The sequence below is a fragment of the Arachis ipaensis genome, chromosome B4 (genome assembly GCF_059453495.1).
Source record: "Arachis ipaensis isolate K30076 ecotype BB chromosome B4, ASM5945349v1, whole genome shotgun sequence".
NCBI classification, from domain to species: Eukaryota; Viridiplantae; Streptophyta; class Magnoliopsida; order Fabales; family Fabaceae; genus Arachis; species Arachis ipaensis.
This window is the reverse complement of record NC_142439.1, coordinates 21,479,192-21,498,592: the sequence shown is the minus strand read 5'-3', so window position 1 is coordinate 21,498,592 and position 19,401 is coordinate 21,479,192. Positions and strand designations below refer to the sequence as shown.

Genomic DNA, 19,401 nt, shown 5'->3' with positions numbered 1-19,401 from the left:
GTTAGTGTTCATTGATTTTATTTTTCCTGTTACTTGTTATTTAAGATGATTTGTGTTATCTGTTTATCCTTTTACCTTCTAGTAATGAAAAAGTTGCATCTGAATTTGAATATGGTTAGAAATCCCATGACTGCAAAAGTTGATAACTACAGTGTTATATGATTCAATGATAATACATAGTCACTAATCCACTAGGTAAATAACAGATTTTTAAGTACAATAAGATGAGGAAACAACAAGGAAAAATAGCTCTAAAGTAAATCATCTAAAATACATGAGTGAACCCTAACGTCCAAAATACATGAAATGTAAATCATCTAAACAAGTGGGACCCTGTCCCACAACGACGGAGAACCCGTGGCCTCTGACCTCTGCGGATAAACGGCTCCTCATCCTCTATCTCATCTGCGTCTTCATGCGGGGCAGGCTGTGCGGGCGGCGTAAAATGGAGTGGTGCTGGCTAGGAGGAGGTACCACTCCAAACAACTCCTCGAACCAAACCCAGGCTGGACGGCCACCCTCGATGTATATATGGAACTCTGATAGGCAGCCGCTGACGTAACACCCGTCCACTGGCAAACCCAGCTGGTATGCCACGTCCTGCAGTGTGATAGTGCACTCTCCGAACGACATATGAAACGTGTGAGTCTCCGGACGCCATCGCTCAACAAACGCACTGACAAGGGCCTCGTCCAACCGGAACCATCTATCGTTCAGCCTTGCAAGATGGTAAAGACCAGCCATCTGTAGGTACGGAACGTATCTGTCATCCAGGACCATGCCCTGCTACCGCCGCATGCTCCTGATGCATCGCTGAGGCTGCGGAAGAAATGAACCGCATTCTTAGAACCAGCTTAATTACCGGTGACAAACATAATCGACACGATAATTGATAAACCAAAAAATCTTACTATGTATAGCCGCTTAAAAATACCAAGAACGAGAACCATTTGCATAAGAAACTTAAATTAGAAACCACCATAGGCTACTGACATGAAAGATCTAACATTATAAAACCACAACTAAACCGCTTACATAAACCACTACTAGAAACCACTAACGTAAACCGTTAACGTAAACCGCTTACATAAACCACATACATAAACCAGTAACATAAACCACTAAGATAAACCACTAAGATAAACCACCAACATAAACCACTAACAAAAACCACTAACGTAAACCGTTAACGTAAACCGCTTACATAAACCACTAACATAAACCACTAACATAAACCACTAACATAAACCACTAAGATAAACCACTAACATAAACCACGAATATAAACCGCTAACAAAAACCACAAACGTAAACCGTTAACGTAAACCGCTTACATAAACCACATACCTAAACCACTAAGATAAACCACTAACATAAACCACTAAGATAAACCACTAAGATAAACCACCAACATAAATCACTAACAAAAACCACTAACATAAACCATTTACAGAAATCACTAACATAAACCACTAAAATAAACCACCAACTAAACCAATATCTTACTCGCATGCCAAACCACAAACTCACATGTACCGGTAAAACAAAGTTATTTCCGTACTAACCTCTTCGTTGATGACCCCAGCTATATGGGCAACTCCGTCCAAGCGATATAACCGCGCCGGATCGTCCCCCATGAGCAGAGTATTGCGTTCAGGTCTTTCGCGGAGAGAATCTGGGTCGTTTTCTCTGAGATTTGGTGGGGCAGGGGAAGGTGAGAATGGTTCGAATGAGGCTGATTCGAACTCCTTATATAGCCCATTCCCTAGTAATTCGAACCAGGGTGGTTCGAATTACATGAAGAACTCATTTCCCCATAATTCGAACTGTAGTGGTTCGAATTACTTGCATAGGTAGTTCGAACCAGTCTGGTTCGATTTACATTCAATTTTTTCTTTGAAATTCGAATTGCTCTGGTTCGAATTATTTGAGGATGAAGTTCGAACTAGCCTGGTTCGAATTACATAAAAATATGATCTGGCTCATTGCTGTATCGATTTTCATTTTGGCTTATATAGGTAAATTTGGATTGATGTTGGCTTATTATAGTGTTTTGCCCTAAATAATTAATAGTTTAGATCGTACTTAAAAATAGAATATTTTTTATTTTAATAGAAATTTCTGTACTAAAATAGATATTAAATTTAATTTTATGGTTCTAATTTATTTGAGTTGTTAATAAAATTTATAATTTTTAGATTTATATCTACTCAATTTATATATTTTATTTTAGTTTACTTTAACAAAAAATTGAGACGTGCATTTTTAATTATTTATTTAGAAAGTATAGCGAAATGAGTTATATCAATTATAATTAATTATCGATAATTGATATCAATAAATTAATTATATTAATTTATAAGATGAATAACGTGTAATAAATATTGTGAAATTAATTATAATAAATTAATAATTAATAAATAAAAAACTAAAAAGAACTTTTTTTATTACTTTTTAATGGATATACATTTTTATAATTTTACTTTCTCTTTATCTCTTCCTTCCACATTTATTTCTTTTAATTTATTGAACTAAATTAATTATATTAATTATTTGTATTAACTAATTAATAAGTACTTTTTAATGGGTTATTATAACTGTACCTTTAAACCATAGGTTACAAATATTATAAAAAATCTTTTATAAAAATTGTTGCAAAATAAATATTTTAAAAATGGGTCCTTAAAACACAAATTAACTAAATTATTTTTTAATTTAATGTGTTTGATTCATTTAATTGTATTAATTATAACTAATCCTTTTAATTTAATTAGGATAAAAATTTCATCATTTAATATTTTATTTGATTCATTAAATTACATTAATCATAACTTTAAATATTTAATTTAATTAGAATAAATATCAAATTATTTTAAATTCTGTTTGATTCATTAAACTAAATTAATTATAACTAATTTATTATTTAATATGATAGAGATAAATATTAAATTATTTAATAAATAACATATAAAGAAATGAAATAAATGAACTCAATTAATTCAAATTATTATCTTATTATTTTATATATCCTTTTTCTCCTTCTTTATTTTGTACTTCAGATAAAATATTTGTAATTTTTTATTTTTATTTTTTATCTTAATTTTGTTAATATTTTTCTATGATTTTGTTTTATATTAATTTTTTTATTTATTTTGATTAATAATTCTTAAGGGTATTATTATTTTATTTAAAGATAATTTAAAATTTTTGTAATATTTTTATAAAAGTTGATTAATAGGTTCTTTTTTAAAAAATTTTTTTAATTTTTTTAATAAGATCGTATTTTGATTTTTCTCTTTCATTCTTTGTATTAATTAATTATATTAATCTTCTATTGCAATACATTTTTTATCTACTTCACACATTATCTTTTCTATCTTCTTTTACTTTTTTTAATTGCTCTTTTTACTTTATTTTTAGTTGTTTATTTTACTTTTACTTCTCATATATAGATTTATTATAATTCATCACAGATTCTTTTTTAATTTAAGTATTTTTTAGGTTATATTTTACCATTGATGCTTTTATTTTGTTTAGTGTATTTTTTTAGTCTGTGTTTAATATAATAATCTGTAAATATCTATTCTATTATGTAAAAATTAAATTTCTGCACTTAATGATAAAACTGTCGTAACATGTTTCTGATAGTATTTTTCGATTTATTTCTTTTAACTCATTAAATTTATTTTATTATAATAAATTAATTATATCAACTAATTGATTTAGTTAATTTTTTAAATATCATACAATTTATTATAATTTCTATCAATCAATTAATTGTAATTCAAATTGAATGATTATTTTGTTACAAAATTATTATTTCCTAATCTATTTATGGGTAATATATATTAATTATAATCGTAAATTAAACTATTTTACATTAAATGACTTATATAATAGCCATCTCATTTATTATCATAAATGCTGAATTAAATGAGAATAAGACTAGAGATACTATTTTATTTGGTCTTTCGTGTTTAATGGCTGTGACACTCAAATATAAATAGTAACTTCCGAATTTTGGTACGGTCTCCAATACATCAAAGCCATCTCCGTAACTCTTTTTCCATAAAAGGAATTTCAATTCAACTCTATCAGGGATACAGAAGGTTTTCAAAGAACAAAGGAATGGTCTGAATTTGCACGATTCTAAATGTTTGAACTTACGACGTTGTTTCAGTTTATTGTCGTTACGAGAATGACTCTAATCTATACGTGTCTAAGGATTAGAATAGATTAAATATTATTTAAGTAATTTATTTCTAATATTGGTATTTGATTAAATTAGTTTTAGAGAAATTTAAATTGTTGACTCAATTTATATATTACGACTATTCTTTTTTAATATATTATTTTTATATTTTTAATATAAAATTTCTTTTTTTTCTGATTTTTAAGTTTATTTTCTTTTTCATTTTATATTTTAGATTAGTAATGTAATTATTAAGAAAAATATATTTAAAAAAAAAAGAAAAAAATATTAAAACATCACTATTTAAGAAAAAAAAATAAAAAATTAAAACATCACTATTAGAAAAAAATTATTAATATGCGTATGAATGGAGTCGGAATTGAGGAATATATATAGATATAAAAAATAAAAAGTTATTTCACGATTGTAGAATAAAAAATAATCATATATCTAAAACGAAATAATTATAACAAAAAAAATTAATATATGTGATTTAGATGTTTTTAATAACCGATAACATAGAATTTAACAAAATATAATTCAGGTATTTTTTTATTTATGTATATGTATAGAATTATTTATGTATATGTATATATATTAAGAAAAAATGTCGTAATATATATATATATATATATATAATAAAATTAATATATAAGGTTATGGAAAGTTCTATCCAAATTTGACCAGAACAAGACGACTTACATAGAAACGGTTTTCATGGATAGTAAGGTAAGTTGATTATTTTCCATGATTCTTTCAAGTGATGTTAGGTCCATTTTATAAATATTTTTGGTTCATATATTTTAATATTTTTAATAACCGGTAACATAGAGTTTAATAAAAGATAATTCATATATTTTTTTATTTATGTATATGTATAGAATTATTTATGTATATGTATATATATTAAGAAAAATTTTATAAATATTTTTTATATATTAAGAAAAACTTTTAAGTGATGCTAGGTCTAATTTATAAATATTTTTTGTTCATATTTTAAGTTTATTTGATAAGTAAACCCTTGCACGCGAACAAAGACACTGCGATTTTATAGATTTATAAGTGTTAATAGCCTTTATATTTAATTTGTTTTATAGTGTAATAATAACTAATATATTTATTGATGGATTTAACTATTACTATATTATTTATGATCACATTCAGTATATATGTCTGATTTATTGAAAAAAGTAGATTATTAAAATCGATTAATAACTATTTTAGAGTTAATCAAATTAACACTAAATTTAAAAAAAAATAATATATAACATATTACTTTTTTATTAATCAAATTATTATAATTTAAATTAATTTTAAAAAAATAATTTAAAATTATAATTTCAATCTTATCACGTGTACGGCACAGATAATTATACTTGTTTCTGTACTAAAAATAATGATATCTCAAATTATAGTCTTTTTGAAGTGTAGAATATATTTTTTTATCAATTTATGTGTCTATATAAATTCTATTTATGAATTTATGTCATGGAATAATAAAATATGCAAAAATTTTATTTGTCTGATCTCTGTCATTCTATGAGTTTTTCTTTTTACTTATTGTTGGGAATAAGTAGTATGACCACAATCCAATCAATCATGTGTCAAATAATTTGTTATTGTTATTATATTAAAATGTTAATATAATAAGGTCCTTGATTAAATTTAGAGATTTATCATTGTGATAGTGATCATAATATTGAGAGATAAATCTTTTATAATTTAATCTAAATTGTTCTTGGTCATAGGATTATTAAAAAGGACATTAATAATCCGGAAAGATCAATATATATATAATGGTCTTCATTGGATGAAGATTAATAGATCTCATTTATTAAATTATATATATAGATGGTGCATATAGAGATATGATCATTGAACTGACTCACTTTGAGAATTCCTAATGGTTATAATTACCGTACATTTGTCAATAGGATATTCTCAAGATGAACATAGTAATAGAGTTTCCTTTGACCTGCGACTGTCATAGTAATTAACAATGTATTTATTATACTTTGATTCCGGACACCTAATACCCTAGGGTGCTAGTTGAATGGATATTGGGTATGATTTAAATACTTGTCAATAAGGAATCCGTCAACTCTTGGTAAAGAGTTTGAGCTCTATGATTATAATGACTGAGATGAATAAAACCTTGGCCAAGGGGATTGAATGAATGAAGGAATGAGTTTCTTAGGTCATTCACAGTTTATTATAATAATGGTAACTAGTTAGAGTTTGACAATTAAACCATATTCTAAGGATTAACCAAGAGCTGGAAAGATGGAAGGAATTATACTTTGTTCTTCTAAGGTTCTTAGTAAAAATATATTACTTCATACTATCGGATCGTTAAGGAGTGTTGCTAGACGCCAACCTTGATTAGTAAATTTAGTATGACTAATTTACTACCCGCTTAGTATTGAACCTATGGGGTCACACACTAACGAGTGTTCTAATCTTTGCTGTAGAATTATTTAATTATTAATTTGATTTGATCAAATAAATAATTATATTAATTCAAATGGAATATTATTATATTTTTTGCTAGCACCAAGAATATAATAATAGTATGATAATTGAGAATATTATATGAGATTTGAGAATAATTAGTTATTCTATTTATAAACTTGAATTCTAAATTTGGATGAGATCCTAACTGATTTTGTTGCAAATTGAGTTATGATATGATTCATAAATTTGAAAGATTCAAGTTTAAAATAACAAGATATGATTTAAATTTGAATTGAGAATCAAATTTAAAATCAGTAACAAATCTCATACTATATATATGTATGCCAAGAGTAGAGGAATGTGAAAGAGACGAGAATAAAATAGAAGAGTTTTATTCCTTTACCTCTATACACATAAATGTATGTGAGCCTAATTCTTAGAGAAAAATTTTACGGCGTGCAAAGAGTTGCAAGAGGTTTCTCAATTTAAATCAGATGTCCATTGGTCAAGGAGTTGACAGCAGAGATTGGTCTCGGTGTGGATACGCATAGCGCCTTCGTACCATCGAAGGAGAAAAAAGATTTTTACTAGCGTACTCAAGTATTTAGATCTGATCTACTATATATTTATTATTGGAATAAAGTTTAAGCACAAAATAGATCTTTAGGATTACTTTCTTTTCTTCCGCTGCGTGTTATGAACACATGGTAATCCTTCACTTATGATATTGTCACTCTCTTTTACAATATTCACTAATTTAAAACTTAATTTAAAAGTTATATTTCAATTCAAATTTTTTCGGAATGTTCTTAATAACCAATAAATGATAAAAAAAAAATTTTGTGTGTGGATCCTATTTCAATAAAAATCTGATGAATATATTCGCTACACATGGTGTTTGATAATTAAGTACAAGCTTATTTGTAGCTTAGACTCTATATCAATGGTCCAAGTTCGAATCCTCAATGAAGAATATAGAACTCATGTTACTAATAGTATTGTGTGTGAGTGGAGTGTGTTGTGTAATGTATAAGACCAAAAAAAAAATACAAGCTTATTTTGATAAATGAGAGGGAATGCTTCTGAAACTATAACAGTATGACTAGCATTTTCGGTTAAAGCAGGGTAATTGGGCTGTCGGAGATTCGAATTCTGTCTTATGCATGCAGTAATTTATTGGCAAATGGCACACCTTTAAATGGAGTTTAGATCTGCATAATAAATTAGTCCTTGACCTGTCTGGTTAAAAAATAGCGTAGGAACAAAAAAAGTAAAAGAAAGTAGCGTGTGAGTAAGAAGTTCGAAAAAGAAATAACAAATTAAATAGAGGAGCAATGAGTTGTGATGGCACCTTTTATGGAATGATCTACACTCTTGATGGGTGAGTGATTGTAATACAAAATTGTTGAATCTAAAGAGATGAGTTAAAATCATTTTGGCCGACCTGCTTCAATTTCGACTCTCAAATTTATAGTTATCCAATTACATCCTCTAAATATTGGATCGTGTCTCACGCTTGTTTTTATAATTACTTTCGTTAACAGAGATTTGATTTGGCAGGATAAGTTGACAGAGTGTGTATCCACGTGGCACCCAACTTGCCAGAATGAATGTGTGACTAGTGAATAATGTGACGCTAGACCCCTATCGCAGTTTATGCACATTACTCATTCACACGTAAACCGTAACACTCCTGTCGCAGTTTATGCCTATTTCCCCTAGCATGTAATTCGCGACACCCCTATAACGGATTACGTGTATTTGTAAACCGCGGGACTTCCATCGCAATTTACATATATTATGAAAAAATGCATTTTAGTATTATTTTTTATTTTATATATTTTTGTAATAATGGATGCTACATTATTTATTATAGTAAATTATCTTTTTTTTTAAATACAAAATAAATAAACAAACAAACAAGATAATAAGAACAAAGAATAAAAACGTATAAAAAGAACACAATGTCAACAATGATGATGACGACCATAATGATGATGCTGATGATGAAGAGGAAGAAGGAAAAGAAAAAAATAAAATGAAAAAGAAATTAAAAAAAAGAAAAAAAAAAGAGAAAAAAAACGAATGAATTGAAGAAAAAAAATACATAACTTAATTGGATTTAGTTATGTAAAAAGTTTAATTGCCTAAAATTATTGAAAAAAATGCACAAAGTGATGTATATAACTGTTCATATCCTGGCCCAATAAATAGGGCCCAGGACCCAAGCAAAGACGCCCAACCAAAGGGTTGACCCTCTCCCCAGTACCAGCCTTCATCCCAGAAGTCGGTACTGAACACGACCTGTTCCTGGGAAGTCGGATACGAGGGTCAGCTGGCAGATAACACTCATTTAAATGAGTAACTGCCCCTAGAAACTCTCTAACCACTTCATAGAGCCATATCTTAACTTCCCTAAGATATGGGAACGGTTATCCACCTAAAAAGGTGGCACTACTCCAGCGGTGGTTATTGGTTCACCACTATAAATACCCTGACACCCCTCAGGTATCACTAAGTTCCAATATACATTCAAACCTGCTCCCACTCTTGTTAACTTAAGCATCGGAGTGTCTTTGCAGGTACCACCCCCCATTCTTTCTCACGCACAAGTCGGACGGAGGAACACCGAGTACCAGGTTCACTCGATAGTCACCTCCCTCACTTGTTTGGGCCAACCTACGCCATCCGGCCCATTAATCTCCGGTTACCCACCGTAACATTGGCGCCGTTGCCGGGGACCCGAGAGATCAACCAGTGATGGCGGATAGATCCCCTGAAGAGGGTCATGTGGAGACAGATTCTGAACAAGAGAATTTGAACACTGGAAACAATGAGGCAGATCAGACCCTCCACCAGGAAGCCAATGATCAACATAGGGAAGGCACCTCCGGAATCAAAAATCCGAAGGTGAACTCCTCGGAGGGGCGCGAATCAGAAAAAGAAGGACCCGCCCACACTAGTGAGCTTATGGGATTAATCCATAGCCGCCTCGAGCAGCTAGAACAGGAGAGGGAACGACAAAAGGAAGCCGAAAAGAACCTAAAAGAGGAGATGGAGCAACGAAAAGAGTTAGAAAGAAAACTCTTAAAATTGGAATCCTCCCTCAAAGGTCGGAATTCCCACGGCGATAGAGAAGATTCTCCCTTAGGAGAGAAAGATCCTTTTAGCGAGGACATAATGAGGGCAAAAGTTCCAAGAAACTTTAGAAGCCCCGATATGGACCTCTACGACGGAACCACTGATCCAAAGCATCATCTGAGTAACTTTAAAAGTCGGATGTATCTGACTGACGCTTCTGACGCTACGCGATGCAAAGCTTTTCCGACAACCTTGTCAAAAGCAGCGATGAAGTGGTTCGACAGCCTCCCCCCGAGTTCAATTACCAGTTTTGAAGACCTCTCAAGAAAGTTCTTGATGAGGTTCTCCATCCAGAAGGACAAAGTAAAACATGCGCCAAGCCTCCTGGGAATAAAGCAGGAGGTCGGAGAATCCTTACGGGCTTATATGGAAAGATTCAACAAAGCATGTTTGGAGATTCAAGACCTGCCCACCGAAGCAGTCATCATGGGGCTAGTCAATGGTCTTAGAGAAGGCCCCTTCTCACAGTCCATATCAAAAAGACACCCCGCCTCTTTAAATGATGTACAGGAAAGAGCTGAAAAGTACATCAATATGGAAGAAAACGCTAGGCTAAGAGACCCGAGTTTGCGACCCGGTCACCCTCCCTCAACGAAAGAAAGGGAGAGGGAAGCTAAGAAGAAGGAAGAACTCGGCCTCGATAAGCCAAGAAAATATCACTCTTATACTCCACTGAAAGTTCCTGTGGTGGATGTGTATAGAGAAATTTGCAATACCGAAAGGCTGCCTCCTCCCAGGCCCATTAAAAATAAAAGAGGAGGGAGCCGCGGTGATTACTGTGAGTACCATAAAATATATGGGCACTCCACAAACGACTGTTACGACCTTAAAAATGTGATAGAAAAACTGGCCAGAAAAGGTCGGCTAGACAAATATCTCATAGAAAGGTCGGACAGTCATGGAAAAAGAAAGCGAGACGATATGGATAAAAGAGACCCACCACCACAAACTCCGGAAAGACATATCCATATGATCTTAGGAGGGTTTGCGGGAGGGGGACTCACAAAATCCTCTCGTAAAAGACATCTCAAGAGAATTTACCAGGTCGAAGAGGGATCCTCCGACCTCCCAACCATTTCATTCACAAAGGAAGACGGGCGAGGGATAATCCTTGGGCACGACGACCCAGTGGTAATCACCATGATCCTGGCAAATGCCCACCTACACAGAACACTAGTAGACCAAGGAAGCTCGGCGGACATCCTCTTCAAGCCCGCTTTCGACAAACTAGGATTAGATAAGAAGGAGTTAAGAGCCTACCCCGACACCTTGTACGGGTTAGGCGACACGCCAATAAAGCCACTAGGATTTTTGCCCCTCCACACCACCTTTGGAAAGGGGGAGAAGACAAAGACTCTGAGTATAGACTTTATAGTCATCGACGTAGGGTCGGCTTATAATGCTCTAATCGGCAGAGCTACCCTTAATCGACTCGGAGCAGTGGTATCGACACCCCACCTCTGCATGAAATTCCCGACCTCAGCGGGGATAACAACGGTGAGGGGAGATCAGAAGCTAGCAAGGAAATACTACAACGAAAGCCTAAACCTGAGAGGAAAAGGCAAAGAAGTTCACACAATAGAGCTCGGTGGAGCAAGGATCAAAGAAGAGTTGCGACCCCAGCCCGGGGGAAAAACCGAGGAGATTCAGGTCGGTGAAGAGGAAGGAAAAAACACTCACATAGGAGCCAACCTAGGGGAAACCCTAAGACAAGGGTTGACCAAGCTCCTAAGAGATAATTCTGATCTCTTCGCCTGGAAGGCCTCCGACATGCCTGGGATAGATCCCGAGCTCATGTCCCACAAGCTTTTGGTCTACTCGGGATCTCGACCGGTACAACAGCGAAGACGCAAGCTCGGCCCAGAGCGAGCTCTAATAGTAGAGGAGCAAGTACAAGCGCTCCTAGAAGCCGGTTTCATCAGAGAAGTCAAGTATCCAACATGGCTAGCCAATGTAGTGCTAGTCAAAAAACAAAATGGTAAATGGAGAATGTGCGTCGACTACACCGACTTAAATAAGGCATGTCCCAAGGACCCTTATCCACTACCAAGCATTGACACCCTAGTAGACTCTAGCTCAGGGTATCAATACATGTCGTTCATGGACGCCTACTCAGATATAACCAAATCCCGATGTATGAACCAGACCAGGAAAAAACATCATTCATCACGCCCAGAGCTAACTTTTGCTACGTGGTCATGCCATTTGGATTGAAAAATGCAGGGGCCACATATCAGAGGCTGATGAATAAGGTGTTTGCCCCCCACTTAGGGAGCTTAATGGAAGCATACGTCGACGATATGCTGGTAAAAACCAAGAAGGAAGTCGACCTCCTATCCGACCTCTCACAAGTCTTTGACACCATAAGATTGCACGGGATGAGACTAAATCCTGCAAAGTGCGCCTTCGCAGTGGAGGCAGGAAAATTTCTAGGATTCATGCTAACACAAAGAGGGATCGAAGCCAATCCCGACAAGTGTAGAGCTATCCTAGAAATGAAAAGCCCGACTTGTTTGAGAGAGGTCCAACAGCTGAATGGCCGACTAGCAGCTCTCTCCAGATTTTTGGCAGGATCAGCACTAAGATCCCTTCCACTGTTCTCCCTATTGAGAAAGGGGCACCAGTTTGAGTGGACTCCCGAATGCGAGGAGGCGTTCCAGGAGTTCAAAAAGTTTTTGAGCCAACCTCCTATTTTGACCCGACCTATAGCCGGAAAAGACCTCGTCCTATACCTATCCGTGGCAGACAAGGCTGTCTCAGCAGCCTTGATAAGAGAAGACGAGGTCGGTCAACACCCAATCTATTTCATCAGTAAAGTTCTACAGGGCCCTGAGCTAAGGTATCACAAATTAGAAAAGTTTGCCTACTCCTTAGTAATAGCCTCTCGAAGGCTACGGCCTTACTTCCAAGCTCACACAATAAGAGTCCGCACGAACCAACCCATGAAGCAAATCCTCCAAAAGACGGATGTTGCAGGAAGAATGGTTCAATGGGCAATAGAGCTCTCCGAGTTTGACTTGAAGTACGAAACTCGGACGGCGATTAAAGCCCAGTGCCTCGCCGATTTCATTGCAGAATATGCAGGGGATCAAGAGGATAAACCAACTACCTGGGAACTCTACGTGGATGGATCCTCCAATAAAACAGGAAGCGGCGCAGGCATAATATTGGTAGATGAAAGGGGAACCCAGATAGAGGTCTCCCTCAAGTTTGAGTTCCCAGCTTCAAATAATCAGGCAGAATATGAAGCCTTGATCGCAGGATTAAAGCTGGCAGAAGAAGTCGGTGCTACCAAGGTAATGGTATACAGTGACTATCAAGTGGTGACCTCCCAAATAAGTGGAGAATATCAGGCAAAAGACCCAAATATGAAGAAATACTTGGAAAAAACTCTGGAGCACCTCGGGCGTTTTGCAGAAACCGAGGTCACGCACATAACTCGGGACCTAAATAGCAGAGCAGACGCCCTATCCAAGTTAGCAAGTACCAAGCCAGGGGGAAATAACAGAAGCCTGATCCAAGAAACTCTCCAGGAACCTTCAGTGGTAAAAATGGAAGACAAACAAGAAGTCTTTGAAGTGGTCGGATTAAACCTCGGATGGATGAACCCTTTGGTCGAATACCTGAAATTCGACATCCTCCCCAAGGAGGAAAAGGAGGCCAAGAAAATCCGAAGGGAAGCGCAACACTATACCTTGGTGAAAAATATTCTCTATAGAAGAGGGATATCGACACCATTGTTAAAGTGTGTGCCGACCTCAAGAGCCACTGAGGTATTAGAGGAGGTACACAGTGGAATCTGCGGGAACCATCTCGGAGCGAGGTCGTTAGCCAGAAAGGTGATCCGAGCTGGATTCTACTGGCCAACCTTGCAGAAAGATGCCACAGACTTTGTGAAAAAATGCCAACCGTGTCAAATGCATGCAAATTTCCACGTGGCCCCCCCAGAGGAGCTCATCAGTGTCACCTCCCCATGGCCCTTTGCAAAATGGGGAATGGATTTGTTAGGTCCTTTTCCCCAGGCGCCAGGACAAGTTAAATACCTAATAGTGGGAATAGATTATTTCACAAAGTGGATAGAAGCAGAACCACTGGCCACCATCACTGCACAAAGAAGTCGGAGGTTCCTCTACAAAAATATAATCACAAGGTATGGGATACCTTATTCCATTACCACAGATAACGGAACCCAGTTCACCGACTCCACCTTTAGAAGCCTAGTAGCCAGTATGAACATCAAACACCAGTTCACCTCAGTGGAACACCCACAAGCCAATGGGCAAGCCGAAGCAGCCAACAAAGTCATACTGGCAGGGCTGAAGAAAAGATTACAAGATGCGAAAGGAGCCTGGGCTGAAGAACTCCAACAAGTACTATGGGCTTACAGAACAACCCCCCAATCCGCCACTGGAGAAACACCCTTCCGACTAGTTTATGGCGTAGAAGCCATGATCCCAATAGAGGTCAATGAGCAAAGCCCAAGAGTGATTTTCCACGACGAGATCAGGAATATACAGGGGCACAAAGAGGAGCTCGACTTGCTCCCCGAAATCCGAGAAGAAGCCCAGATAAGAGAAGCAGCATTGAAGCAAAGGATGACCGCGAGATACAACAAAAAAGTCATTCGAAGGAGTTTCACCCCAGATGACTTGGTCCTAATCAGAAACGATATTGGAGTCAACAAATCAGGAGAAGGAAAGCTCGCTGCTAATTGGAAAGGACCATACAAGATCAACGAGGTCTTAGGAAAGGGCTATTATAGGGTAACCGACTTCGACGGCAACGAGTTACCCAGGTCATGGCATGCTTGTAATATGAAAAGGTACTACAGCTAAAAGCGAACCCTACTCCCTGATGTACTCTTTTCCCGATTTCATGATTTTTTCCCAAAATCAAAGGGTTTTTTCTGAAAAGGGTTTTTAACGAGGCATCATAGTAGGGGCTAAGGGAAAACAAATAATCAAAAGCCCTTAGTAGCAATAAGGTACCTCCTCAATTAATAAAGATCTCTTTCATTTTAAATATCTCTTTTAAATTCCCTTTTTATTCCCTTTCTACGAAACGCGCCGATTTAAGCTCGACAAAACGTGAAAATCCCATGAACCGACCTAGATGGTCATCAGGATAAAACGACGAGGTACAAGTCGGCGTAAAGAGGCTATAGAAGTCGATCATGATGAACTCGGGAGCAGTCCGACTCATAAGTCGGAATGAGAAACCGAGTAAAATTAAAATGAATCGCAAAAGTAGCCTAAGTCACGAAAAACTCAATAAAACAAAATTGAGTACTAGGAATAACAAAAAGAGATAGGAAAAAACTAAGGAAAAATAGTAAGGCTGCCTCGAGGATCAAGGAAATTCAGAAAAGCAGGCAAGCCCCAAAGAAAAGGTTTTTTCCAGAAAAGATCAAAGAGTCAAAAGAACCACGAACAGAAAAGCATGCGCGCATAAGGTAACTCAAAACCCTTATCCAAAAAGGGCATTTATTTAAAACGCTAAATTAAACCCTTATTAAAAAAGGGCATCATAAATTGTTTTGTTTACGGCCTTAAAAGGCCAAAAATTGTTCAAACACCAACAAATAAATATAAAGAGTTTAAAAAGGGGGGGTCCACAGGCCAGACCCCCAATAGCCAAATCACTTCTTTGCAAGAGGAGTAGGAGGATCACCACCACCAGGACTAGGGGTTGGAGAGAAAGTCGGAGGAGCAGCAGAAGAACTCGGAGCGTCCTTAGAGCGAGGAGGGGACTCTATGATCCTCTGCCCCTGAGTCTTCAAATCAGACTCAGACTCCACCACGGGGACAGGAGGATCCACGATGGCACCATCAATGACAACCTTATCAGGGTCCAAAGGAGAAAGGTCCAAGTCAGGAGCAATAACTCCGACCTGCTCCTTGAAAACCCTCCAGGCCTCATCAGCACCATCTGCAATAGAGTCCTCTAACTCGGTATAGGCCTTCCGAGCATTCAGCAAGTCATTCTTTACAGACACAAGATCAGCAAATAAACTGTTGTAGCTGGCTTGCGCTGCTTTCCTCAAATCCACCTCCATGTTGCATTGGGCTTGCAACTTCTGCTCCTTCTCCCGGAGGCTGTCCCTCTCCTCCTTCAGCTTGGCGACTTTCCCCTCCAACTCCCTCTCATGCTCCTGATATATGCGAAGCCTACCCTCCAGCTCCTCGACCCTCGAGGTCGTCCCTAAAGAGCTGATAGGAGTCTTCTCAAATATATCCAAGAATTTGCCACAAACCCCCGCCGTCTTGAGACTCTCCTCAACCACAGTGGTGAGGTAGTGCCGAACAAAAACATCATCCATACTCATACGAGCATGAGGATAGATGTTCTTTCGGACGAACGCAAGAGCGTCCGCCTCACCAGAAGCGCCAGACTCTAAGGTCTTGCGCTTCTTCGGCTCTGGTTCGGGAGTAGGTCGGACAGAAGGGGGTGGCAGAGAGGAAGCAGAGGAAGAAATCACAATAGGTTGGGAGGGAGTCCCAACATTCCGAGGAGGAGGAGAAGGAGAGACAACCACCCTAGCACCACCAGATCTGGCACGAGACTTCGCCTTGGCTTCCTGAACCCTCTGGAAAGACTCTTGAGCATTTCTCTTTGCCATCTCTGCAAAAACAAATTGGTAGCTAAAAGTCAGACAAGTCGGTAAAAGAAATTGCAAGTCGGAAATAAGTGAGAAACGCAAAAAGCTACCTAGTTGCGACTGGACAAAGGCCGGTGACCCCTGGAGAAATTTTTTAGTATCCAAGTATGGGGCCCTCCCCCACACTTCTCGGAGGAACCCCACAATGGCCGCCTCCACCTCATTCAGGTCGTCCAGACCATATTTCTCGCAGGGGGAGGCCTCCAGCCAATATAAAGGAAATCGGGGAGAAGAATCATCATCCAGGAAAAAGGGGTGGTGACCCTCTACTGCTTGAACTTTGAAAAAATAGTTTTTGAAATCGTGAAAGGATTCTTCAAAAAGGGTAAAAAGCCTCCGACCTTGAATGGCCCGGAAGGACACCCACTGTTGCTTATTATTTAACCCACTGAAGGGCTTGGTCATATGGAAGAGATAGAAGAAAATCCTCAGAGAAGTCGGGAACTCTAAGGCTTGGCTGATAAATTGGTAAATTTTCAAAAAACCCCAAGAGTTGGGGTGAAGCTGGGTGGGAGCAACCCGGCAATAACGCAACACAGACATTTCAAACTCTGAAAAGGGGAGAAAAACGCCCAAACGAGTGACCATACTCTCATACATAAAAAAGAAATGAGGGGCCGTCTCGTCGGCCCTCCCGAAGCAAACCCGGTCTTCTGGACCCGGGACTACCAACTCGTACTTCGGCTCATCTTCTTCAGAAGTACAAATTCTATAGTGAGTACGAAGGTGGGTGATAAATTCAGTATCAACTGAGGGCTCCTCCCCTAGGACCGTAACATCAACCCACTGGGAGAGAGCATCTACGGAAGCCATTTTCTTTTCTTAAAAAGGGTGACAAGAAACCTACAAAAGAAAAGGAAAATCAACACACGGTCTCTAAGGGAAGGGGTACGGAACTAAAGCCTACAAACCAATCTACCTACAAGATAAAGGCACGCAAATAGAAAGCATGTTACAGAAGGGGAAAAAGCTAACCTTTAAGTCTGAAATCAAGACTGGAGGAAGTAAAAACCTTCGAAACGCAAGAAATGCAACACGAACGAATGCAGGGAAAATTTGAAAGATCGCAGAAACGAAACAACGAAAGAGAGGGAAAAGTATTTATAAGAACGTTAGGGGCATAATGGTAAAATGGGGGCAATCCTTAATAAAGGTGCACCGTTACCAAGGCCATTAAATCCCTACGCACACCCAACGGACACGACGCTTGATTAGACGTAACCGTCAGAACCGAAAGGTCAAAAAAAATCACGTCGGTCCTTAAACCATCACGTCGGTCCTCTCGCAAATCGGCCAAGACCCCGAGTTGAATACTCGAACCCAACTCTTAAAAAGAAATTGGGCTCGAGTAGGGGCACTGTTCATACCCTGGCCCAATAAATAGGGCCCAGGACCCAAGCAAAGACGCCCAACCCAAAGGGTTGACCCTCTCCCCAGTACAAGCCTTCATCCCAGAAGTCGGTACTGAACACGACCTGTTCCTGGGAAGTCGGATACGAGGGTCAGCTGGCAGATAACACTCATTTAAATGAGTAACTGCCCCTAGAAACTCTCTAACCACTTCATAGAGCCATATCTTAACTTCCCTAAGATATGGAAACGGTTATCCACCTAAAAAGGTGGCACTACTCCAGCGGTGGTTATTGGTTCACCACTATAAATACCCTGACACCCCTCAGGTATCACTAAGTTCCAATATACATTCAAACCTGCTCCCACTCTTGCTAACTTAAGCATCGGAGTGTCTTTGCAGGTACCACCCCCCATTCTTTCTCACGCACAAGTCGGACGGAGGAACACCGAGTACCAGGTTCACTCGATAGTCACCTCCCTCACTTGTTTGGGCCAACCTACGCCATCCGGCCCATTAATCTCCGGTTACCCACCGTAACAATAACATTTCTTAAATTCAAAATCAAATTAACTTAAAATGATCTTTAAATTTTTTGCGGATAAATCAATTTTTTTTTTAATTTGCTAGATTTGTTTTGTAAAGAAATAGATGCTAACTAGTATATATTTTTATCCATATATAAAAATATTATAGTATATTTTTATTAAAATTAATTGTGATAGAATATAATAAAAAGAAATATTTAAAATATTTAATTGTAATATAGAGTCAAAAGACATAAATCAAAAAACAACAAATAGTAGTAAAATTTAAATATAATATTTGTTGAGATTCGAGCACTCCTAACTTCTTATAGACCTCAAATATTTGCATTAAACTTCTTCTCTTCATCTCTTGGTAGTTTTATTCTTTAAGCAATAATCGATTCAAATTAAAAAAAAAATTATTTAGTTCCCTTTAACGTACTTTTTCCTTACTTCAGATTTATTCTTCAAATTAAAAAATAATAATTGCTATCAATTTGATCATTTCTTCTCTGACAATAATAAATATGCTCATAATGATTGAAGCTAAATTGACAAGTCATCATGAATAATTTTTTTCAAAGGAACAAATTTAAAGCAGAGAAGAATAATAGTTCACCTCAAATTTTATTTTCTTTTAAAATAGTATTTTCATTAAAAAATATTATTTATTTCGACTTTTCCCTTTCAGCAAATTGTTTTTTATTGAAAATTTTTTATTTAAACGGTTTTATCAAATGATTATTAATTATAAAATTTAATTTTAATATACTATCAGTATAAAAAACGTGCATCTAATTATATATAAAAAAAATATAAAACTAAAAAGTGACCAATCAAAAATTAAACAACTTAATTATTTATAATTATTTTAATTAATTTTATTCATTTATATTTTAAAATATTTGTTATTAATGGGTTTTAATTCCAAAATCTAATTTAAGGGAATACGTTGAGATATTCTCGACGAAAATCACGGTAAAAACCCACATAACCCACTTCCAAGTCTTTACTTTCTCTCCCTCTCCACGGCACCTGGTGAATCCTTGTCTTTTATCCAAACAGCAAAGGAGCACCA

At 36.7% G+C, this 19,401-nt stretch overlaps 1 protein-coding gene across 1 annotated transcript; it reads right to left on the bottom strand.

Annotated features, from left to right (window-relative positions):
- Window positions 1–15,425: 15,425 nt before the first annotated feature.
- On the bottom strand, window positions 15,426–16,406 carry LOC148566878 (uncharacterized). The gene has a single exon (XM_088483486.1). The coding sequence runs from the start codon at window positions 16,404–16,406 to the stop codon at window positions 15,426–15,428; it is 981 nt and encodes a 326-aa protein (XP_088339612.1).
- Window positions 16,407–19,401: the final 2,995 nt, after the last annotated feature.

Coding starts and splice junctions, on each gene's coding strand:
- LOC148566878 (XM_088483486.1), bottom strand. CDS start 16,406: ATGGCAAAGAGAAATGCTCAAGAGTCTTTCCAGAGGGTTCAGGAAGCC.